We start from the raw sequence: 25,011 nt of genomic DNA on the forward strand, positions 1-25,011 counted from the left end.
CATTCAGCCGTCATGCACCTTCCCATCCCTCGCCCTTTATTATGCTGCACATGGGTGACACAGGACCAAACTAGTGCGGGCTGCTCCAGCTGCATCTGCTTGTGAGCCCGCAGGGAACGGCATGTGTGTGTGTCCGTGTGTGTGTGTGTGTGTGCTCTGCCTGCGCACCAAGGCTGCCAGAAAATATGGGTAGCGCACAGGGATTGCAGGGCTCTGCACTTACCTAAGCCATTCACAGGCTCAGCATCACAGAGTTGATTCAGCACCTTGCTAATAGCGCACACATTAACTGCAGCACAGATCAGAGGAGGAGTGCAGTAATGAGAGGGAGCCCGCCGTTTATTGCTTCTGAGTGTGTGTGTGTGTGTGTTGAGCAAATGTGTGCATGGTGCGTCTAGTGTGCGTTTGTGAGAGAACGAGAGAACAGAGGCAGAGGGAGGGAGGGGAAAAAAGGGAGAGAGAGGACGTGTGTTGGTGAAAGCTGGGAGGAAAGGATGGCTGCTCATGTTTGAACTGCCTCATATGCTCAAAGGAAGAGTCAAGGCAAGAATTCAGCAGAGAAACAGACGTCTCACTGGGGGACGCATCTTGCTCATCATTTGTGGGGAAGCAGAGAAGATTTGGCAATGCCCGCTGAAGTAAAAGAGGTAAGTGTGTGGTGGAATGGCTCTATTTGTTCTGTACCCTCCCTCTTTTTTTTGCTTGTCAGTTTTTTCCTCTCCTTCCTGCAGAGAACTGTAGCCCTCCACAACTTTGCATTCTGCCTCTGTCATGATGACTGAAGGAGGCATCAATCGCTTTACCTCCTTCCCTCTCCCTGCTGCTCGGTGCAGTCTCCTTGTACGCATGGGGACATGATGCTAACATCTTCATCAAGTGTGTGTTTGTGTGCATGCGCACCGCCAAGCATGTGTGCAAATGCATAGGCAAGCTTATAAGGGGGGGGATAATGTTTGATTGCATTATAAGGGGAGGTTATCCCTCAAGGGGGGGGGGGGGAATGCTGCACACACTGGTAAGTGTATTGCCGTGATGTATCAGAGAGACATCAAATTTGACCATGCAGCATTTAACTATTTGAGGCTCAGAGGAGGGAAAAGAGGCTTCGAATAGAAACTTTGAGAATGAATATCCTTCTTTCTGTTTTTTCTGGCCTGTCATTTTCCATCAGTGTTTTCTCCAAACAGACCCACTTGGCTGGATTATGACTTAAAATGATTTATTGCATAACAGACAATGGGGTCTCTGCAGGAAACAAGTCCTAAATAATAAGAATCCTTTTAGTAAATGGGTCATTTCAGTGGCATTTTCATTCAGAATCTACAGCAACACGAAATTTCCATGAGCATCACTGATTCAACAGATAGTGGAGGGCATGAGTTGTGACAAACTTGTGACTAATGTCTTCTGACATCAGTGGGCTGATGTCATGTTTTATTATCCACTGGAAGCATTACTCTTTCAATCCCACAGTTTAAAAGACAAACTGCCTGCTGAAGCTGATTTATTCTAAGTTTGATCACTACAAAATGACTGCCTTCACTGATTCAATTACATCATTTTTAGATGTGGGACTATTTTTCAATCATGGCTTGTCTGTTGTGCCCTTGAGCTGGTCACCTAAAAACTCACTCAGCATTAGATGTCCCCCAAATATAAAACCCTGGCTGCAGCTGGCCCCAAAAACTGAGAGTTGATGGGGACAAGATGCTAGTCATGCCCTTCTGTCTCCTGCATCCCTGCACCTGCCAGCTACATACCAGACTTTCCTCCATTTTTTTTTAAGTCAGATTTGTCATCTCGACCTATTTGGCTCTGCGAGCACGCTTAGTTAGTGATGGTGCAGTGAGTTATTTAAATGAGATTTGACTCACAGCGGCCTGGCCTTCCCTGGAGCTCGAATCAGATGGGGACAGCACATGGGCCCCTGTCCAGCCTATTATCGTCCTCCAAATATGCCATCAAGCCGTCTGTGGACAACAGTAGTACCCTGTCCATCTTTTGGCCTGGCGTTCACTCAGTGTAGCCGAACAATGTCCAATCAAACCCCCTTCAGAGGTGTTTTAGCCAAAAGCATTTCCCGGCTGCCAGTTTCTCCTGTGTGACCCTTTCATCTCCTCGCCCCTCTGACACATTTTGCTCTTGGATATGAGGGGCTCTTGTGTTTGGTGTTTGAAAAGCGAATCAAGCCCTCTCCCTCCACATGCAGTCAGCTGATCTCTGCAGCCTCAGTTAATGCAGTGGAGTTGAGTTCTCAGCACTTGTTCGGTTTAATGCCGCAGCCTCAGAAAAAAAGAGTTTGGTATTTTAAAGTTTTTTAATCCGAGTGCAGTATTTAGCATTTAATGTCTGTGCTGTTGAGTGATGCATTTCAGTTGAGATTATAAGCATTTGTGTCATATTAAATACAATGAAAATTGATTTAGAGGGTGAAGCAATTCATGGTGAAATAGGTTATTAATGATGTAGTGGAATGGATTTCCTGGATTAAAAAAAAACACATTTTAAATCAATTATACTCTAATATGTTGATTGGTTGTTATTGTTTGTCCAAGATCTAAGAGAATTGCAGCTGCTGCAATCAAAAGGCTCTTGGGACTTAAAAAAAGTGTATCAGATAATCGGATATTGATTGAGATCATTAGAGCAGCGAGGCAGATTTTTGTAGACGCGCCTAAATGAATGATACATTTGTATTAAAATCAGCATAAAATGTGTTTACAGTCAATTACTGCCTCCAGTTCTTTCTCACACCAAGATGCTGAATAATTAATCCACTCCGGTTGATGAAACCCATTCTGTTGAGAAGAAAAAGAGAATTTCAAGTTCTAATTGAAATAAGCAAATGGAAATTAGAGAAATATCCACATGTTGTACCAGAGCAGCAGCTGGATTATTGATTCAAGTGTCAGTGTTGGTTAATCTGGTCTCATAACAACACATTTAAATGACTTAACTAACTTGATGCTCCCATCCAGTTCTATTACTATCCTGCTGTACATAGTCAAGTGGCACTTGTACAAGCTTACATAACACAAAGGGCAATGTCAACATCTGTTAAGAGGGATTTAGGCATGAACATATGTCTATGAAATGGCCTGGATTTTTTTGTATAGGTCTTATGGAGAAACAAAATAACAATGCAGATATCGTCTGTTTTGTTTTATTTAATGTACGATGTTCCCATCAGTCGGGTTGACCTACTAAACTGTAACTCAGAAGCCTGGTGCAGATGCGCACTTCAGAAAAACATGGCTTTATTCCCTCCTGATTTATTACCAAACACTACACTGTTGGTGTCTACTTTTTTGTACCTCTTCTCTTTTTGTTACACGGTGAAAGCCTCCCTGTCTGTCAGTATTTGTAGACTTCATTTCAAAAGAAGCTAACTGCTCCCTGATATCGTTATGAAAGCTTTAACAACTGTATCCATTTAAACTTGTGGCACATTTCAACAGGAATTGAGCCTGAATATAATAATTTGAAAACAAATCATGCATGCATACACCAATGGGCTGTAAATATCTGAATATATGAGGATGTTTGTACTTGTTGTTATACTAATAACCTTCAGAAAAGCACATTTTACCTGATAGAGTAAGCCTGCACGAAAGTATATGACAATGGAGAACTCGTATAACCACTTAATCCTCTCATCCGTTATTATGTCAGTATTTCTAACTTGCTGTCTACACATGATCTCTGGCTCTGCAGCAGCTTGAGTGTTATTGTCCAATAGATAGATTGCTCAATTAAATTACAGCTCACCAAATAGTTTGAACACAGAGGCACAGAATGTCTCAGATTTTCAGCATAATTAAGAAATAAGTGGCATTTTTCAGCAGGATTTTAACAGATCTTGTTTCAAATTATACAAATTATATGGTTATGGAGGGGGAGTGAGTTGTGCTCTCATCACTGACTGAGCTCACAGTCTTTCATTACTCCCTTATCATGTGCGACAGCTTTAATGACATGGTGTGCTGTCATCGTGTTGTCTACCCCAAAATAATTTCTCTGTTGTGTATAATATATTAACACACACACATTTATGTCTTTGTGCTTTAGGAGCAGAGTTCAGAGGGGCCTCCTCCACTATCTTTGTCCCAGGAGGCCAAAGAGGCGACTCTGGATAACCCGTCAGCCAATGACGAGCTGGACACGCCCACTTCCATCGCCTCCGTGGTGACATCGACCAATGAGAGCTCCACGGAGACCGACACCCCGCAGCAGACAGACACTGAGGTGCAAGGCTTTATGTTTGGTCACACTTTTTGGGAATTGTCACCACCTAATGTAGTTTGTAAAAGAGTTTTAATTGATTGGTAAAGAGAGTCAAGTCTTTTTTGGCAATGATAAAAACATCAACTTATAGATGTTCAAAAATACTTTGTACTTATATATTGAATTTATTTAGTAATACTTGAACTGTCAGCCTATAAGATCCATTTGTCACTACTGTGACTACATTTACTGTATATTCTTGAAGCTTTTAACTATTATTTTTCAACTTATTAACCAACATTTGTTTTAAGAAATATGAAAATATATGCATCCTAAAGAAAGGTGTTACCCGAGCCATGTGTCTAGTCTCAGATCTCTCTATATTAATGAGTTTCAAAAGGTACAAAAACCAACACCACAAAAATGGTTCTGCAATTAGTTTATATTTAAGTGAGTTGCAAGATAATTATATGTTTTTGTGGTATGAGGTTTTGCTCACAGTCAACAACTAAATGCAGTTTGATAAACGACACAATAACATTTACTTCAATTTACACCGCTTCTAAACAGTGGCTGGACCTCAAATTATTTCATCAGAGTCAAATCCAAGCAAATTTTCAACGTGAGGAATTCATTACTGTTTGGCAGGAAGGAAGAATTCATTATTTACTGGCGGCTCAAAAAGCCAGGCTAGTGTTGAATTGATGAAAAACACACACAGTAAGTAAAACATGTTGCAAGTAAATTAAGACCAAATAATTCCTGCTCTGTAAACACACCATTTCTTGTAGCATTTCACAAGAGGAATACTAAGACCTTTCATACCAATGGGATTTTAAAGACGAACCTCTAATTATATTTGTGTAGAGATAATAGTTGTGGTGCATCAATCCTTGCAGGAGTCCAAAGCTGTGGAACAAGATGGTGAACAGGCTCCAAATGAAACCCAATCCCCAGACACACAGCAGGAGGACCCCCAGACACCAGACACACCTGATCTCATATTGACTCCAGAGGTTCAAGATGACACTCCTGTTGAGCCCCCAACTCCTGAAGCCCCCCCAGAGTATGTTACACCACAGCCGCCCCCGCCAGTGGTGGTGCAGCAGCCTGAAGAGCCTCAGCCGGTGAACCCCGACAGGCAGAGCAGAGTGTACACCCTCCCTGACAGCTACAGAGGCATCGGGGGGGAGTTATGTCCGGGGTATGGGAGCCTGTCCCGGGCCACCCTCCATGGCTACTGGCCCGCCAAGAACTTTCAGACGGGGGCTCACTGCACGCTGCCCTTCCTCCGGGACAGCTACGCTCCGGCAGCTCTCAGCAGCCAGGCGGAGGAGGAAGGGGGAGAAAACCCTCTGGACCTGAAGGCTGAACACCCGGGTTCCAGTTACCCAACACTGGCGGGGGTCCACCAGTTCAGGCCAATCACCACCATGGAGCTCCTCAGAGAACCCTCCAGAACCAGGTAAGAGGGCGGTACATTAGATCAAACTGGATTGATCCTAGAGGGGAGACTGTGTAAATGAGTTTTTCAAGTACTAGCTTGTTGTTTCCATGGTATCTACAGGTAAGGTCAAATATAGATCAGTCTCTAGGCTATGTGTATTTAACCGTTATGAAAGGGCCATGGGAAAAATAAATCTGTAAAATGTGTGTGTTTCTCATTCAGTCACTGAAGTACACTAAAAAGGCTGTCAGGTTATTTAAGGTCTTTCTTTGATTCCTTTAAACACATTTTGTACAGAAAGCAGACGGGGAAGGAAAATGTAACTCAGTCTGTGTCACTGAAATATCAATAACGTCCCTTTTCTAATGAGATCACCTTTAACACAGGCTACTGCAGCCAATAGAAAGCCAATTTACCATTGACATAAATAGCATCAATAACTTTACAGCAGTAAAAAGAGGATCGTTTTTAAATGCCTCAACACCCATTTAACTCCATGGTGCACTTATGTACCTGCAGTTTGACTGGATTCCATACATTAGAGTTACATTTCAAACAAAAAAACGTTTTAATGTCAGTGATTCTTATATATGTTTTTAGAGTTAAAGGTCCCATGTCATGCTTTTCTGGTTATTACCCGTCCCCTTGTGTGTTATGTAGCTTTTTATGCATGTAAACGGTCTGCAAAGTCACAAACCCTCAAAGTACACCCTGTAGCGAGTAAAACTCTAACACAGAAAATACTGTGTATGTCTATGCTGCCCCAGAACGCCTCGTTGGAGATTTTTATTTTTCCATCTTTTTCTTCCTGAGTATAGTGACGTAACGGGCATAGTGACGTAACGGGAGCTGCTCACACACACACACACTCACTCACTCAGCCTTATCTTTTCTCAGCCACGGCTCCACGGATCTCCTCACACACACACACACACACACACACACTCACTCAGCCTTATCTCTTCTCAGCCGCGGCTCTGCGGATCTCCTCGCTGTGAGTGTGTGTGTGTGCTCAGGCTGAGTTCCGCGGTGTCTCGCTGTCTCGCAGACCCCACGCAGCAACCAGGAAACGACACCAGTAATCCAGCTCACACTGTCCGCTCCTCGAGCCTCAAAGGGCGGAGCAGCGAGCCCCGCAAAGTCCCGCCAACACGGCACCCAGACCCCACGCAGCATTCTCATCTGTTTGTCATTACTGGTGTCATTTTCTGGTTGCTAACAAACGCCATTGTAACACATAAACACTGATGTTCCGCTGTAACGGTGGTGGACTCATCAGAACAGAGTGGGCGAGCTGACCAATCAGAGCACAGTGGGCTCATAGGGAGGGGGGGGCAGGAGCTCCAAAAAGGCGTTTAGGACAGAGAGTGAATACACATACTATACAGAGATGCTGTATGAGAAACCAATGTGATTTTGGAACATTGAACAATGTAAATCTACTCTAGTAGACCTCAACAATGGAATTATGATCAGTAGAAATGGCCATGTCATAATAATAATTAATTAATAATTCCTTAGATTTATTATAGCGCTTTTCCAGATGCTCAAAGCACTTTACAAATACACATTACACACATATCATACATGTAACGGTCATGTACTGTGGACAATACCCACAGGAGCAAATTCAGGTGAAGTGTCTTGCCCAAGGACACAACGGCTTTACAGGCGCAGCGGCGGCGGGTTTCGAACTGGTGTTCCTCAACGCCCCCTTGATCTGATGATAAACGCACAGCCCACTGCGCCACTCCGCCCATCTTCACACCTCGAAGTCATCAAGGCGCTTTACAAGTACACATTACACACATATCATACATGTAACGGTCATTTACTGTGGACAGTACCCACATGAGCAAATTTGGGTGAAGTGTTTTGCCCAAGGACACAACGGCCTGATGCAGTGGCGGCGGGGGCATGTCATGGGACCTTTAAAGGGAAATATGGATAATCTATATAAAAAACATTCTAACATCAATGTTTTTCCATGTGTGATTGCCAAATAATGAACTTGAATTACCATTTTATTCATAATCTGCGGTTTAGAGGTTGGGCTAACCACAAATGAAACAAGAACATGTTCAAGATAGCCAGAGAGTGTAAGGAGTTATATATATATACTGCCAGAGTACAGCAGCAGAGGTAACAATGTACACATCGACAATCCGACATCTTATCACGGATGACCTGCTGTGAAAATTATATATCACACTTGTAGCTGCACAGACACCTGGTAGTCACCTCTAGCCTGTGAGTCAGTCCGGACAATAGAAAGACATATGGACAGCAGTTAAGTTGGAGCCGGTATCAATCAGGAATGGCAGCCTCCTGCAAAGTCGATAAATAAGGAGGTTTCACCTGCTATTGCCTGCCAGAAGCTTTTCCTTATCCCATATAAGTGACAGAGCTGTTCACAAAAGATACAAGCAACTCACTTATGCTGTGAAAGTCCCTGAAGCCCAGTCTATTACAAGACACCATTAAACCTGTTTTACTCTACCTGGTAATTATTTACATTCAAATAAATAGTTTGACATTTTGGGAAATACGCTTATTGGGTTTCTTGCTGATTAGATAAGAAGATCGATAACACTCTCATATTTGTCTGTGAAATACAAGGCTACATTTTGGAGAGGAGGCGGAGGGAACATCTAGCTGGGCTCAGTCTTAAAGTAATAACCTTAACTCTTTAACACCTTAGCCTTGTTCTTTTACACAAACAAGACATACAAAAATAGTGTTTATTTTTACAATCAACACCTGAAATGATGAAGGAACCTGCAAACAACAAGGTATCACAAAATGTAAACCGTACTTAGCTGTTTCATTTGAACCTCTTTACAATTAGTGATGTTTTGAGGTACATCTGTGTTTTTTAGGTTAAGCTAACGACTTGCACAATCAAGTGTACAGATGCTAGTATCATTCTTCTTTTCTAACTCTGATCAAGAATTGAAACGTGAATTTCCCAAAATGTTGGTTATGACTCATCAAATCCTAAAATTCAAGATTGTTGTGTATTTTCTATCCTGATCCTAATGACATGCATGGGTTTCTGGGTCTCCTCAGAGGCGGTTATGATGATGCCTTCATGGCCCAGCTGGAGGGGAACCTGAATCCTTTCTTCCAGGCCATGTGCCGGGCTCAGACCCTGCAGTTCCCCCACAAACGCAGCAGCATGGTGAGCCTGGACAGCCTCCGCAGAGACCCCCGCTGGAGAGACCCCAACCTGCTTGAGGTCATCTCCATGCTCGGCCACCCGATGGACCCGGTCAAGTCCAATGCTGCCGCCTATTTGCAGCACCTGTGTTACGAGAACGACCGCATCAAACAGGAGGTTCGCCAGCTTAACGGGGTCCCGTGCTTAGTGGAATTACTGGACCACCCCAAGCCTGAAGTCCACCGCAAGGCCTGTGGTGCTCTGCGTAACATATCCTATGGAAAAGACCACAACAACAAAATGGCCATCAAGAACTGCGATGGCATCCCAGCTTTAGTCCGACTAATGAGGAGGACGAGCAGCGTGGAGGTCAAAGAGTTGGTCACAGGTACAGCTCGATTTTTCAGTTTACCTGGAGTTATATTTCTTCATTTGTATCTTTACAGTATTTGATTTTTTGTACTTTTTACAGGCACACTGTGGAACCTCTCTTCTCATGAGCCCCTGAAGATGATGGTAATCAACAACGGGCTTCAAACACTGACGGATGAAATCATCATCCCGCACTCAGGCTGGAGGAGAGACGCAGCCGACCCCTCCAAACTGCTGAGTGCTGAGTGGACCACCGTCTTCAAGAACACCTCCGGATGTCTGAGGTAACCTTTGCTTCTGTCATGGAACAAATTACAATGGCTGCCCAAAAAGCTGACTTTTGATGGACTGAGTTGTCGCAGCGTTGCTGACACGGTTGTTTCCCGCAGGAACGTCAGCTCGGACGGGGCGGAGGCTCGACAGAGGTTGAGGGAGTGTGAGGGGCTGGTGAACGCACTGCTTCATGCCCTTCAGTCAGCTGTTGTCAACAAGGACACTGACAATAAGGTGAAGTCATCATACTGCCATAGATTTAGAGACTGAAGAAAACAATTTAACCTACAATGTATTGTTTTTGAGCGCATTAAACATTTTGTAATCAAATTGTATGTTGTTATAGTGACTTTAGGTCAGAGGTGGGAAGTAGTGGAGTACAAATACTTTGTTACTGTAAAAAGTACATTTTTCTGGTATCAGTACTTTACTCCACTACTTATTCTTCTGACGACTTTTAACTTTTACTTCTTACATTTTTAACACAAATACCTGTACTTTCTACTTCTTACATTTTCAAAACAGGTTTAGTTTGAATCTGTGTTTGGTGGCGTGATCATTATTATTTAGAGTCATTGCGTGCCTGTTGATTTGAACACGATCCGTGTATCCATCATTTCCTGGTCTTCTCTAAAGAAGAGGGACCAATGAAAACGTTGTCATGTTGCCGTTGTTCAGCATCGAAACATTCATTAGCTAACAATGACATTATTGTTCTATTAATATAAAGTGAGGTCAGGTACTCTTTAAAACAGCTGGTAGTTATGGGTACTTTTCGAAGCCCATACTTCTTTACATTTACTTGAGTAAAGAAGTTTAGTCAGCACTTCTACTTTTACCAGAGTATTTTTAAACACGAGTATCTGTACTTCTACTTGAGAAAAGGATGTGTTTACTTTTGCCATCTCTGTATCTCTGACATTTCTATAGGATTTACAATTCGATAAGGAATATATAATCAATACATTTGAATGTGGAAGGGGAAATAAATACTAAGTCGGTGTAAACACCAGTAAACTTCTCCTGCAGTATAACTTTCTGATTGAAATCTTCTGCCTCCTTTCAGTCGGTGGAGAACTGCGTGTGCATCCTGCGAAACCTGTCCTATCATGTTCACAAAGAGATACCTGGAGCCGAGCGTCTGCAGGAGCCCCACGGCAATCATCTGATGAGATCAGTGGGACACCAGAAGAAGAAGAATGAGCCCGACTGTTTTGGAGGGAAAAAACCCAAAGGTTATAAAGACTGTCATACATGATGAAATCACATTAATCATTTCTGGTTGCTCTGATTGAAAACATTCTTTACTTTTATTTCAAGAATGCGGTCAGTGTATGAGTAACACCCATGTGTGGGGACATCTACTGATTAATGGTGTCCTCGAGATAAGATAACAATGAATACCCCACATTAAGATTATTATGCTCTATTTGAGTCTGATAAGGGCTTAATATAGCAGTTGCAGTGCAGATTACTCAAACAGATGCACTGATATCCCAGATTGTACAAGCACAGAAACACTTTCAAAAGGTTTTGTAGTTATATTGTTTAATTCTTTGTTTTTCCCCTCCTTCATCTCCTTCCATAACAGTCTACCTACAAATCTTTGTTTGAAAAAGGATATTTACCTTCTTTTTTTATACTAGTGTCCCTGTAAGTCAACAATTTCTCTATTTTAAATGTTTACTTTCAATGTGTCTTTGCTCCAAGCATCAGTTTAACCTTTCATGCCCTTTTTTATGCCAAGGAGAGCGTGAATATTTCATATCCCTGCGCATGCAGGAGCTGGTGATATATTTTGCCCTGCAGGAGGAGTGCCAGGCTCCAAAATTGAAAAAGCCTGTTTATACTTTGTTACATCAGTTATTTGATTTTTACACCAATATAAGAAGCAAGAAGGTTATAAAACTGTGAAAACTCTTTGGAAGTGATGCATAACCCATGTAAGTAACACTTTGAGTTATAGTAATAGGCTGCAGCAGTTTGTGCTGCAGGACATAGTTTAATGGAGAAACAATAGTGATTGAGTTAATGTGATTTAAAGTTTTACGGCTTTTTCTCACTGCTAACCTTTCAGCTAATTGCAACAATTGTCAAATGCCTCTCTGATCAACCTGATACTGTCAGGTCCCTCAGTGTCTCACCGCATTATAGGAGCTCCTTTATCTGCTGCTGCATAATCTAATCTTTGACATTGTTCTTATTTTCCCTTCAATCCTGATCCATCAGAGGAATGGTTCAACCAAGGTCAGTGTGCTAGTTACTGCTCTACATTTTCATGGAATTGATATTGTGATTATGCGTCTGTATATAATGATATCATGTAAACCAGTGTTGTATTGTGTGCATGTCTGTGATGTACAGGTTGGAAAAATGGATTAATGGACAGAAAGTACGGTACATTGGATTTACCAAAACGTACAGAACCAATGAAAGGTATATACTTGTGTATGTAACTTCACATAAAAACCTCACATTCGCGTTTTGGCATGACTCACACAGTGACTTTTGGGAATAAGTAAGCTATACATTAGGCTTATTACAAATAGATTAAAGGTAGATGCATTATGCAGAGCTTCCATCGTATATCATCGTCCCATAGCACTATAATCAAGCATCAGCACCTGCTTTCTGTGTTACCCTATTTGCTTTATATGCTGGACGCTGGCATGGCCTGACAAATAATTCATTTAAATGCAAAGCCACACTCCAGCACCTGCACCACTTGAGGAGAGTTTACTAAAACAGAATGACCCACCGACTGAAAGACATTTTTATCTGGCAACATCTAGAGGAGGCACATTTCCTCTGGCAGGCACAGGAATTTGCTCAAGATACTGCGGGACATCTTTATTTGCTGCTGCTAAGCTATCTTTATCTTTTGTTTAGCCGGCCCGTTTATAGCCGTGATTGCATTCTGTGTATAGAAACTATTGGGAAAATATTTTTACAACAGTACTGTAGTGCTGAATACTGCATGCGGGTCTGACTGCTGTTTGAACAGAGATCAAAGCTGAGCTCATGCCTCCCACACTCCAGCCAGTGAATGCAAATCAGTATGATAAGCATGTTACGCTCCAGGGTCAGCGCTATACTACTTGTCAGACATCCAGCATCCACAACTGGCTCAGAACAAAGATAAAAAACCTCTGCAGGAGTAGTAATGTTCTTACCTAGAGTTTCATTAACACGTTTCATATTGGCTTGCTTACCTATTGACCCAAACTAAGCTAGATAGAGGGAATTGTAGAACAATGTGGATGAAAACACGTCGTCCCTGACTCTGTTCTTTTCTCTTTAAAGGACTGGAGCTGCTGTATCAGCCTGAGGTGGTGAGGCTCTACCTCTCTCTTCTTACCTGCAGTCACAACCACAACACCCTGGAGGCAGCCGGGGGGGCCCTGCAGAACCTCGCTGCGGGACAATGGGCTGTGAGTAGATGGAAAAGTTACCCGTTATCCGTGGCATTCCTTACACAGAAGTTGTTGCATTTATCCCAACAAAAAAAAATTGTCACTTTAAAGCTTGACAATGGAGCATTAACACTTAAATCAATGTAGATAAGAAGTGACAAGTTGTTTGCCCAGAGTGTATTCAAGTAAGATTGCTGTGGATGCTTTAATAGTGTCCTGTATAGATATAGGAGCAGATCTAGGATTTGTCTCTAGATCAAATCCTCACATTATATCTCTCTTATTTTCATCTGAAGTCAAAGACAGAGAATCAGCACTTTTGAAACAGGGCTGAAACAGAGGGGATTATGGGATGCTCAATGGGTGATCTGCTTGGTATTTCGAGCCAAACACTTCAGAGAAATGTTTTGTATATAACTGAGACCTATAATATATTGATGAAAAACAGTATAATAGGGGACCTTTAAGGGTGAATTCTCCTTTTATGTCAGTCTGCAATGTACAGGTTCAGACTAGACACTTTCTTGGCTTGTTGGGCTTTGTGTCTGAGGCTGGACCAGTGTTTGAGTGTTCAGAAGGAGGGAAGTGCAGGATTGATCATCTAAATCCAACTAGACTTTCTATATTGACTTTTTCGTCAGCCTGTATGTTCAAAAACTGCTTTTACTGCGACAGTATGTAACCTAAGTGGATCCATAGGCCTGTCAAATAATGTGCTTTGCCAAGATATACTGTGCAATAAATGTCACTGAAATTCAACCTATAGGCCTCGCTCAGATTAAAGGAGTTGTAAAACTCAGTATATTTTTTGATTAAATTGCATCATACACGACAGCAATTCAGAGGGTGGAACTCATTTCTTACTGATGGTACTTTTATAGTTTAGTTTAAATGGTTTGTTGAAAGTGGAGAAATAAGTGGGTGGTTAAGATGTTTTACTTTTTCTTAAACTTTACTCAGCTTTATTTTGTATTTGCTCTTTTCTTTTCTTTTTTTAAAATTATTCTTTTTTAAAAACATTTTTTTTTTTATGAAGAACAGGCACAATCATACAGGTTCACAATTGAGACTTTTTCATCCATTTTCAATTTCTTAGAACAAACCATCGCCAGCCACCACCCCCCCCACCCATCTCCTCCCCTCCCACCCCACCTTGAAAAGTTTAATACAAAAATAAAACATATTGATTCCACGTTCAGATATAAAAAAAACAGTGACAAAAGATTCTACGATGAGCTAGCAGAGATGTATACGCCACCACATCACCTTGTTTGTATTTGGTCTTTTAGTGGTCCAGCTTCATCCGGGCCACAGTGAGGAAAGAGAAGGGGCTTCCTATCCTGGTGGAGCTGCTGCGCTCTGATGCCGACAAAGTGGTGCGGGCGGTGGCTATCGCTCTCCGTAACCTGGCGATGGACCGAAGGAACAAAGACCTCATCGGTACAGGCTTGTTACTCTCATCTTCATACACACATCTCGACACATGCACACTGACTTCACTACGTTGTGTTTTTGTCGTTACAGGGAGCTATGCTTTGAGGGACCTTGTGGGGAATCTTCCTTGTGGGCAGCAACACCCGGCCAAGAACCTTGATGGAGATACGGTGGTGTCTATTTTGAACACCATCCACGAGATCATCACAGATAGCCCAGAGAACGCCCGAGCGCTCATACAGGGTCATGCAGTGCAGAAACTGGTGGCCATCAACAAGTCAAGGTACTCAAATAAATAGTTAACTTCACAACTTTCACATATATTTCTAAATACGTACTGCTTCCCAAACTAAGATAAGATAAAGATAAGATATACTTTATTTATCCCAAATTGGATTTCTGGAGTTATCCCAAATTGGATTTCGTTACAGCCAGTGGTGTAGTGGTCGTTGGACGCGGGGGATCGCCGTCCCCCCACTTATTTGGAGCCCCCACTTTTTTGAAGCATGATTTTTTTTTAATAGTCTAAGTCTAAGCATTTATGCAACTTAGGCCCACAATTGTTTATGTAACTTATGTGCCGGTGTGTCCATGGTTTTGAGTCTGTGTGTGTGTTGAGCGCAGCGCGTGCTTTTTGCAGTAGGCTACAGTAACTAAAGTAGGACTAAGCATACCGGTAGTTTCTGTAGACCTGCTGTCTGCATGTTTTGTGAGTGCACTGCGCACTTGTGGCATTGTTTGGGATGACTAGGGTGACCAGGTGTCCCGCTTTGTGTGGGACGGCACAGCATTTTTATCATTTGTCCCACGTCCCACACATTGACACTATGTCCCGCATTTGAGTGACAGTCGCGCAGAAAGTTTGGTTCGCTGACGTCCGGCACCGCCCTTTATTATTATATTTTTAAACGGCATCATGTAAGTTTGCGCTGACAGGCGACAGAGGTCCACAGTGCACCCCCCCGTTGACAGTTCAGTTCAAGAGCGTCGACATTGCATCCACCCAGTAAAACAATCCCCACTACACCACTGGTTACAGCAGCATAAAAAACGAGGCATTGCACAGTTAGAAATGAAAAAGAGTATAAAATAAACAATTATACAATATGAACATCTCAAAATAGAAAATAAAACAGATCTAAAAAGTAAAAAATATACAAGTTGACCGTGAAGATAAAAATCTGTAAACTAGCTGACAAATAAAACACTATTGAAGGGCCAATTTACAGCTAACACACTATAAAGTAGGATATTATTTACAGACAATCAAAAAGTTGAACTTGCAACTGTCAGGCTGTTATTTGTTATTCAAAGTAAACCTCTCAGATATTGTATTTTTGTAATAATAGATGGGAAAAGATATAAAAACTGTGTTGGTATTATATTATTCGTTGCTGCAACTGCTAAATATCTGTTTATACTTCAGACACAGCCTCATTAACTCGTGATATTATAAGCACCATATCCCAGGGCAATCAGGAATGTATTTTATTCATCGGGACAGTATTGTCTTAGAGCTGTCCTCTGCTGTTTAACACATTGTCAAGGTGCTCAACTGAATAGTTAACGTCATACGATTTACACATATTTAATATGTAAAGCTTTCCAAACTGAACTACACAATTAAAATCAAGGTTGATCAAATAATAATGATACATCTTGCTAAACTGACAGGCTGTAATTTAAAATCCAAATTATATTGATCAGATATTGTCCTTTTTTTCAATATAAGATGGAAAATAATAGTGTTTGTATTATAGTATTCGTTGCTGCAACTGCTTAATATCTGTTTATACTTCAGACACAGCCTCATTAACTCGTGATATTATAAGCACCATATCCCAGGGCAATCAGGAATAGATTTTATTCATGGGGACAGTATTGTCTTAGAGCTGTCCTCTGCTGTTTAACACGTTGTCTTATTACTTGTTGTCAGCCAATCAGCACGGGAGACCAAGGCTGCCTCCCATGTGCTCCAGACAATATGGGCCTACAAGGACCTGCGAAGCGTCCTGATCAAGGCCGGCTGGAACAAGACCCACTTTAAGGTATTTGTTACAAGTTTCTGGATTTGGCATGACAAACCACTTTACACCTGCCAGTAGTAATGTGAGTCGAGAAATACAAACATGGATGAGTAAAAAATAAACAAGATACATTCAGGTAATAAATCAGTGTTTTGTCGGAGTGGGGACATTTGGGCTTAATCTGAACCCAGAAAATATTGTGCACAGTCGGCTGTTTGCCACTGAGGACACAGGAAACCCTTTATGTGAGCTGTAAAACAGATCATTACATTTAAGCTTATTGTCTCCTGAAAAAGTAAAGTTGTGTGGCTGTCCAACACAGCACAATTCATTCTAATTGGTACCATTTTAATACCCCTCTAAAACATTATAACAGGAAAGCATACAATTCTGGTAGTCATCCAGTAACATAATCGTTTTTTATCTTTCAAAGCCAACAGCTACCGGGGTGACAAGAAAATCCAAGAGTGGAAAGCAAGGCGCCGATGACATCACCTTGCCTCTCATGGACAAAAACCAAGGTCAGCAAATCATTGCATGCATTCAAACTATTATTAAACCATCATCTGTATGAGAAAAGTGTCCTCCAGCTCGGGGAATAAAAGCGGCTTTTAAACATATTGTGGCTCTTGTCATGTCAGGGACAAAGAAATGGGGGGTTTTCAGTACCACACCATATTCTTCTGAATCATAGCCTTAAACCAATGATGTGCTGCCAGGGTTATCAGTGCAGAGACTCAGCTTATTAGCCTGAACATGCCCCCCCCCACAGGCAGAGCAGACGCACGCCTCAGCAGTGACATTTCATTTCAACGTTGTTCCAAAAGGGCACCCGCTTTTTCACGTCAAGAGCGACCTCTAGCTTCCAAGCAAGCTTTTAATGAATTATTTCATTACAAGTGCCTGTTTCTCTCAGTCATCTAGTAATCGTTTCTGAGGCTTTGCTGCTTTTTAATGACTGGCCTGTTGTGGAAATTAATGTTGGTGTAGGGTTTATAGGCTTCTGCAGACACCAGTACAAGGAATAGCATATTATATGTATTTAGCATTGAGTAAAATGGTCAGTAAAATGCCACATTTGCCATATTGTCTTCCGCTAATGTGATTATAATTTCCTTTGCAGATGTATACTCCAGTTTAGAGCCAAACGATAGAGTTGGAGATGCTAAAGGGCCTGTTGTGGAAAGAGACAACCTCCAGGTATGTTCTATTAAAATCAGTTTTAGAGGATTATTGCCTTGTGATTTTAATGTTTTTTCAGTGTTGCTGATTCAAATTGACTAACACCGTCTGTTTGCATATTTCTTTACCTAGGCGCTGAGTGAGAGAAAACACTTCATCAGAGCTGGCAGGCCTGCAGTGGGCCTCATGGATAACAAACCTCCACCGCTGGACTCCTGGGTGTAAACACCACAACACGGCCAGACACATCCTGTAGAGACACTCTCCATTGGTGAAATACAGATTTGTGCTATTTGCTCATTCTTGTACAGACAATTCAAATAATTTCCTTAGTTTACAGGAAATAACGTGCCAAACATTTACATGTATATATTATGGAGGTTATTTGGAAAAACATTTAATAGATTTTGTCCTTTAGCATAATATAGCCTACTGTATTTCTGAAAAACTCATGAAGGATTATGTATGACATATGAAATAGCCTGAATATGCAAACTGTGGCGAATCATGACTCCAAAGATGATATGACATGTACAATTTGAATTTTATTGCTACACAAAAAGGAAATAATTTATAAAACGTCTAGTTTGTCAAGTTGAAGGCCTAAATTAGCATCGGTTGTTGTCCATCCCCATGGGTTATGGGCTAAAAAATATTCTGATATAAAATTATTTAAATATAATTTGGTCAGTGTTTGAGATAATTACTATTAGGGCCATCGTCGGCCTCGTCTTCAAAAACATCCAAATGATTTTAAATTCAGTTCATTCTTGACAAAGCTGCCATCAGACTCGACTATGCTGTTATTAGCGAATCCTCTATTCCATTTGTTTCATGATAGGCAAAAGGGAATTGTAAATGTGTAACAAAAGACTGTTAATATTCTAAATGAAGGTATTTATATTGTAATATTTATTGTAATACCCATGTTATTAATTAAAGGTTATCGATGTGCATTAGCTAATCCCGGTAAGTGATCCTACATTCTATACAACTCTGCTTTGCAGTGGTCCTTTTTGCATCGCTATATTGAATGAAAAATGAAAATAAATGATGTGCATAATTTCACATTTTTATTGAAGTCTTTTTTTGTTTTGCAGACTGGATTTTATGCCCTTTTCCATTTTATCAGTGGGTACCAAACAGCGCCCCCCGGCTGGTTTAACAACCCTGTATTTATGTTCTCTGAACAGGTTTCAATTAATAGATAAAGTCTCCTATTCATTTTCTTTATAGGCAGTCAGTTGTGACTATTGCATTTTCAAATTTCTCTACGTTGTGGTCAAACTTAAAAACCTACACATTCGTTGTATAAAGAACATTTGTACACAGCCAGGGCTTATTCTTTGCTAGCAGTCACACTATGTGCTGGCACAACATAATAAACACCAAACTCTAACACAGCTAAACAACAATTGCAAACACAACTACAAATGTGTGTCATATTTGGTTGAATGCCAGTTGGCAGAATTTGACAGCTGTAGATGATTTCTGGCACTCGTAAAAATGATATGCAAGTTTTCAAACCACTTACCTACCCAAAGAGATCCAAAGAGGAGAAATCTGTGCCAAAATGGAGGTGCATTGGCCAAAAAACACTGACTAATGAATTTAATTATTCCAGGGGAACAGTCTGGAAAACACGCTCAACTCCCAGCAGTTATATTTTGAAACAAACAGCAATATGTTGGATGTTCTTTATACATACTGTATTTTGGTCTGCAACCTACTGCAATACCGGACTACCTGGTTAAATATAAATTAAAACATGACCTACTCTACAGCATCCATTGCAATACTGTTCAGATTGCTTTGTCTACTCCTAGTAATGTCCAGTTCTTTGCAAAACTCACAACATTTCAATATATTAGCATAAATTCAGTATGCAGAATACCTTACAACAAACTTATCAGAGATGACAAAAATGTACCGTACAATATATGGTTTACATATGTATTATGCTTGTTACGCCCTATACATAATGCATTTATTGATTAAGCAGTGACTCAGCAAAGGAGTATCACAAAAACACTTCCAAAGAATACCAATGCAACATTTGTCTTTGTATTCTCATTTCCTCCCCAAAAGTAATTTGTGGCATATTTAAAACCAAATAAATAACATGTTTTTGCCTTGAATAGACATTAGAATAATACATTTCCTACCTCATGTACATCCAGACAAGCTGTCAAGACATTTATATAACCTCATATCAGCAGTCGCTGTGAGGACTGATAACAAACTTTGATCTTGGTTGCACAATGCCACTGAGAGCGCTGAAATGTGTTGACATTAGTCATGTTTCATTCGGCAGGCTGCAGCAGTAACGTGTTGGCATCTAGATACTCATGTACTGTGTTCAAATATCTATAGCTTCATGTCAAGGCATGATGTGTATGTCTCATATACGTGTTTTCAGAGCTATGGGTGGAATGTCATAGTGTTGTATGTCTAAAATGACATATTTTTAAAATCAGTTTTCATTTATTTAAATACGTTTTTTGTTTGTTAAAGTGAGTGTACTTTGATGTCAATGATTGCATTTGTGAGCTGTCAGAGAGCCGCTATTAAAACAGCACCAGTAATTAGCTAAAAGCATATGCAAATGAGATCAAATCAACCCTCTTAACCACTTAATGAAAATGTTTAATTACATTTAAGATGAGGAGGCAGAAGTATAGACACTGAGTCTACACTGGCCTCTTGTGGAGATTGCATAGCATAAATGAACACATATTGTTAATTGGTAATTGATTTCCAGCATTAGAATGAAAAGTAGAACCACCAACATCATTTGAAAACTTAAAAGCTTTGGTATCTCCAAACCCATTATTTTCTTTAATTGTTTTTTATAACGGTTAAACATTTTAAATATCAGCATTGTGCAACATAAATCACTACATACATGAACATATAATGCTGATCTAAAGTCACTTTAAGGCAAGTTTAGTCAGTGGTTGATTAGGAAAAAAATGCATGCATCAAGATATCAGTGGAAATGGATGATAAGGTCCTGGCGGGTGGAGAGGGAGGTGGGCAGAGCAAGGCCAAACATCTCCAAACATGTCAGCACAGCACATTGGACAGCACAGCCCTGCCCTCAGAACCAAACCTCAAGATCAACAAGGGCAAACCTGTTTTGTCTTTGCCCCCAACAGCAACCTGTTGTCATTTACCGAAGGACAGTCTTTCCCAGTTGCAGGTATCCTTTCCAAAGGATCCCTCCCGTCTTCTCATCTGATACTCAATCTCTGGATTTGAAACCTTTACTCCACTGCACTTACCATGGCCGTTTCAGTCCTCTCCAACTTTGGATTTATCCGCTCTTCGAATGTCTTTCTCCTGATGTTGACTGGTTTGAGCATGAGCAGTCCTATCAGGTCCCCTGAGAACAGTCACAGGGTATCAGTCAGGATGGGTGATAATCCGCTACTTGATGCTCAGGTCTTTCTGAGTCAGTTTCTCTCCACGATGAACCTGACCGAGCTGAGGCCCCAGCCCAGGCCTCTGCCTGCCCGCAGGGAGCCCCCGGAGTACATGCTGGAGCTGTACGACCGCTTTGCCAACGACCGCACGGCTGTTCCCTCAGCCAACGTCGTGCGCAGTTTCAAGAATGAAGGTACAAACTTCTTTGTGTTTAACAAACTTTTTGAGCATTTATATTCCGTATCGCACAAAAATAAATAAGTAATTAATTAATTTATTATTGGTTTTCTCTGACATTCTTAAGATTTAAGGATTTAAAATGTCGATTGCTTTGATCATAATACTATAAATCTAGAAGTGTTTATTGTTTAAATTGCCTTGAAAATTAATATGATTTACAAAAAAACTAAACGTGAACAGTTTAACATGAGTTTTGACATCAAAAACATACAAAATGCATTGATTAACACTTTTTTTGATATCTTGATTTCAGATTCCTCCCCCTACAGCATAACAACAAGGGGTGTACGGATACATCCCCTGCTGTTCAACATCTCCATGCACCACCATGAGCACATAACCATAGCTGAGCTCCGCCTTTTCACCCTGTTCCTGAAGGCCCAAAGACCAAATGCCGGCATTGACTGCAAGGTGACCATTTACAAAATACACGAGAGCGTTGTTTGGACTAAAGAGGTGGGGAAAGAAGGGAGAAGGAGGGATAAAGAAGAGGTGGTGGAGATGAAGGATTTTGAGGAACTGGTGACAAAGCATTTTCGTGCCAAAGATAAGAGCTGGGTGTCGTTTGACCTGACTCATGCGGTTGCACTCTGGCGGAAGTCGTTGGGGTTTGCTACTCACAGTCTGGAGGTACATATTGCATGTCTTGGGTCAGAAGAGGAAGGGGTCACTCAAGAGGTCACGGAGCAGGACGAGAGATTGGTTGGGGTTGATATCGACAGGAGTTTGGAGGGGAAACACAATGCGGTGATGATTGTATTCTCAGATGATCAAATCGGAGATCGCAAGCAGGATAAACAAGAGCTCAACCAGATGATCGAACATGAGAATGACCTTCCTGATAATGTAGGCCGAAGCCAACCAGATTTCTGGGGGAACCACAATGCCGGCCACGCTATTCAGGACGAGCTGGACACACAGTCTCTCATGCAACTGCAGTCCAACCTTATCTATGACACACCTCCCCGAATCCGTCGCAATGTTAAGAGCGAGCCATGCAAGAGGACCCCACTCTTTGTGGATTTTAAAGACATTGGCTGGGACACGTGGATCATCCAGCCTGTGGGCTATGAGGCGTATGAGTGCAAAGGCGTGTGCAACCCCCCTATGACCTCCGAGGTCTCGCCTACCAAACATGCCATAGTGCAGACACTGCTGAGTGTTAAGAGTCCGAAGAGGGCATCGCGTGCCTGCTGTGTACCCACTAAGTTGGAGCCAATTTCACTCCTTTATCACGATAACGGAGTGATCACTTTCAACCACAAGTATGAGGGAATGGTGGTGGCAGAGTGTGGCTGTAGATAGTCTTGGAAACATTTACACAGAGAGAGAGAGACTGCACCAATGTTTCAACCATCATCTCAGAAACACATCTATTCATCTATTTATATTCCTTATCATGTGCTTGTTTCCACAGTATTTAAGATCTCTACAGTGGTGTGCAAAAACACAACTCTAGACATATAGTTGTATATTAGGGACGGACACAAATCTGTGCTAAATGATGTACATTTTTAATTGTATAAAGGTTATTATTATTATATTAATGTAGAATATAAAGCTTTTGTCATGATTTAATATATTATTTGCTGTTTTTTGTATTTTAGAATGCTTTTGGATAATACCACATTACAGTGTAAATCACAGGCCATATTCCTGCAAATACTACTGTATGTTATCGGCCGCATCTGACACTGCAAGAGACTAAAGAAGATAAGAAAAGAAAGAAGGTTCTGGGAGTGGATGTCTGAATATTCCGATAAATCCTGTTTGGAAACTCCATGTCATTAATGGCGAGCTAGTCAAAAGGTTCAATACTACAGCACTGTTATCAGTTGCAATAACAACCGTCTGAATTGTTTGAAAGTATGTGTGCAGGATCCAAGATCAAAAGAATGTTTCAAGGTACTGAGTCTGACAAAAGTGAAGTTCGCGCCCCGGGTTATAACAGTGCTTGAAAAGAAAATACTTCTACACGCCATCTTATTGCAATATGTAAATGCAGTATCTTATTATCTGACATCTTTTCATCACAGACCTTTCTTTATAATATCTACAGTACATTTCGTTCTGGCAGGAAATACATCTAATGCAGTCGTTGCTCCAGCATATTCAGTTTCAGAATAATTGAAAAATCTTCAATTCAGGATAGCCCCCGGATAACAATGATTTGCACTACTTATAGGATGCTGTATGTTTTTGTTTTTGTATGAAAAGTCTCTTAAAATCATTGCATTGAATCATAGTGTTGGCTATATACTCATTAAGAAGATGGACTATGGTACGTTGTAGCTGCTGAAATTATTTAAAGTATGTGACATTATTCCCTTTATTTGTTTGCCATTATATCTAGCTTTTGACCAGGAGATGACTTTCACAGTGTCTTGGATTTCTTCTGGGATTCCTGTCTGAAAAATGAACAATTTCTCTTACCTAACATTTCTATAAACTGCTGTGAAATCTTTCCTCACACCGCAGCCATTCATATTCTGCTTTTGGTTATCACACCGATATTATTGTTATCATAGTTGTAAAGAATAAAATTCTCATTAAGCAAGTTTTGATCTCTTGTACACCCTGTTTCATTGTCATGTAATCACAGCAGTGATTACAACCTTAATCCCCATAACTCTAGCGTCACATGCCTGGCGGGCCTCTCGCTGCCCGCTCCATGCCACAGTGATAAGGAGGTGTCAGAGCCTGGAGTCTTGTAGACCGTCACTCAGGATGAGACGCCACTCCAAGTGGCAGCATTTGTGAGAAGGTGGTGTCAGATTCCTGGTCTCCAACGCCAACATGCTCTATTGACAATCCTGCCATCAGGTTGCTCAGTGCCCTCTGAACCCCCCACTTCCTCTTTCTGACACGGGCATGCTGACTCCCTTATCGAGCCCCAGCAACAGTACAAATGGAAAGAAATACATGTCACATCATCACCTTGCTTCTGCTGTTAACAGTCGGAAGCAGATAACATTGACGGAATAACACTGTTGAACTTTCTGACATAATAGGATGCTCACTCAGCTCACAGATTTACATCGGCCAAGTTTGCAGGGCAGAGATATCGACTGACAGTGACAGATAATACATTTATTTCACAGTGTGGAACTTATTAGAAACCAGAAAAAGTAGAAACCGAATAATTATTCCTAAAAAATCCAATATTCCAACTTCTCTGTTCACTATGGCCTGTTTTTTGTTTGGTTAGGGACCATGCAAAAAGGATTTGGGTGAGGGGAAGATGCCGAATCTTACATTTAATGTTCTTTTTTAGCCAAGACCCTTGAGCACTATTCCCCATACACTTTGGGTTCATCATATTCTCTGTTCTGTTGTGCTGGCTTCATTTGATTGAAACACCCATCTGCATTGTTTAAACATTAACAGGCATCAATATAAATAAAAAGAAGAAGAATGTTACATTACTACACCTCCAGAATAATGTATAATTAAGCTTTACAAATATATCATTCTGTTTATTTAGTTTACTACACAAACAATAAATGGGTTTGTTTTTATGAAACGCATAAACAGCATTCTTTTTGTTGTTCATTGGTCAACACCGTTCGCACCTAAATATCTGCATTTTTAACCATGCTTGATATCTGTATACTTATTCTATATTATATTTGTACAGCTGATACCTTATAAATAGAAGCTGCTTTTCTATAATCCTTCTCTTTGCCTATCTCTACATAGTCTGGACAACAACTTGTCATCAGGTTTATTTGGCAGCTTTTGGACATCAATCTTATGCAACAAAGCTGTTGAGGTTCATGGGAGGGTAACTTTAAATCATAAACACTTGGTAAA

The 25,011-nt window shown here is 41.0% G+C and overlaps 2 protein-coding genes across 2 annotated transcripts; both read left to right on the plus strand.

Moving 5' to 3' along the window:
* Positions 1-219: 219 nt before the first annotated feature.
* On the plus strand, positions 220-18,598 carry arvcfa (ARVCF delta catenin family member a). The gene is made up of 16 exons (XM_034122750.1): positions 220-647; positions 4,069-4,245; positions 5,124-5,689; positions 8,741-9,219; positions 9,304-9,487; positions 9,593-9,710; positions 10,543-10,711; positions 11,706-11,723; positions 11,841-11,912; positions 12,780-12,907; positions 14,179-14,329; positions 14,414-14,606; positions 16,260-16,371; positions 16,784-16,871; positions 17,474-17,550; positions 17,665-18,598. Exons 1-16 carry the CDS (start codon positions 627-629, stop codon positions 17,755-17,757), a joined length of 2,646 nt encoding a protein of 881 aa, XP_033978641.1. The 5' UTR covers positions 220-626; the 3' UTR covers positions 17,758-18,598.
* Positions 18,599-20,723: 2,125 nt separating this feature from the next.
* LOC117476376 (bone morphogenetic protein 10-like) lies at positions 20,724-24,217 on the plus strand. The gene is made up of 2 exons (XM_034122847.1): positions 20,724-21,151; positions 21,452-24,217. The coding sequence occupies exons 1-2, from the start codon at positions 20,818-20,820 to the stop codon at positions 22,501-22,503; spliced, it is 1,386 nt and encodes a 461-aa protein (XP_033978738.1). The 5' UTR covers positions 20,724-20,817; the 3' UTR covers positions 22,504-24,217.
* The last annotated feature ends 794 nt before the right edge of the window (positions 24,218-25,011 follow it).

This window comes from Trematomus bernacchii, unplaced genomic scaffold (assembly GCF_902827165.1).
Source record: "Trematomus bernacchii unplaced genomic scaffold, fTreBer1.1, whole genome shotgun sequence".
In the NCBI taxonomy this organism is placed as follows: Eukaryota; Metazoa; Chordata; class Actinopteri; order Perciformes; family Nototheniidae; genus Trematomus; species Trematomus bernacchii.

What these genes read in the sequence shown, in the direction of transcription:
- LOC117476376 (XM_034122847.1), top strand. Translation starts at nt 20,818, where the DNA reads ATGGCCGTTTCAGTCCTCTCCAACTTTGGATTTATCCGCTCTTCGAAT. An exon ending in GCGCAGTTTCAAGAATGAAG is followed by an intron (nt 21,152 to 21,451) that starts GTACAAACTTCT and finishes TCTTGATTTCAG; the next exon opens with ATTCCTCCCCCTACAGCATA.
- arvcfa (XM_034122750.1), top strand. Translation starts at nt 627, where the DNA reads ATGCCCGCTGAAGTAAAAGAG. An exon ending in TGCCCGCTGAAGTAAAAGAG is followed by an intron (nt 648 to 4,068) that starts GTAAGTGTGTGG and finishes TTTGTGCTTTAG; the next exon opens with GAGCAGAGTTCAGAGGGGCC. An exon ending in ACGTACAGAACCAATGAAAG is followed by an intron (nt 11,913 to 12,779) that starts GTATATACTTGT and finishes TTCTCTTTAAAG; the next exon opens with GACTGGAGCTGCTGTATCAG.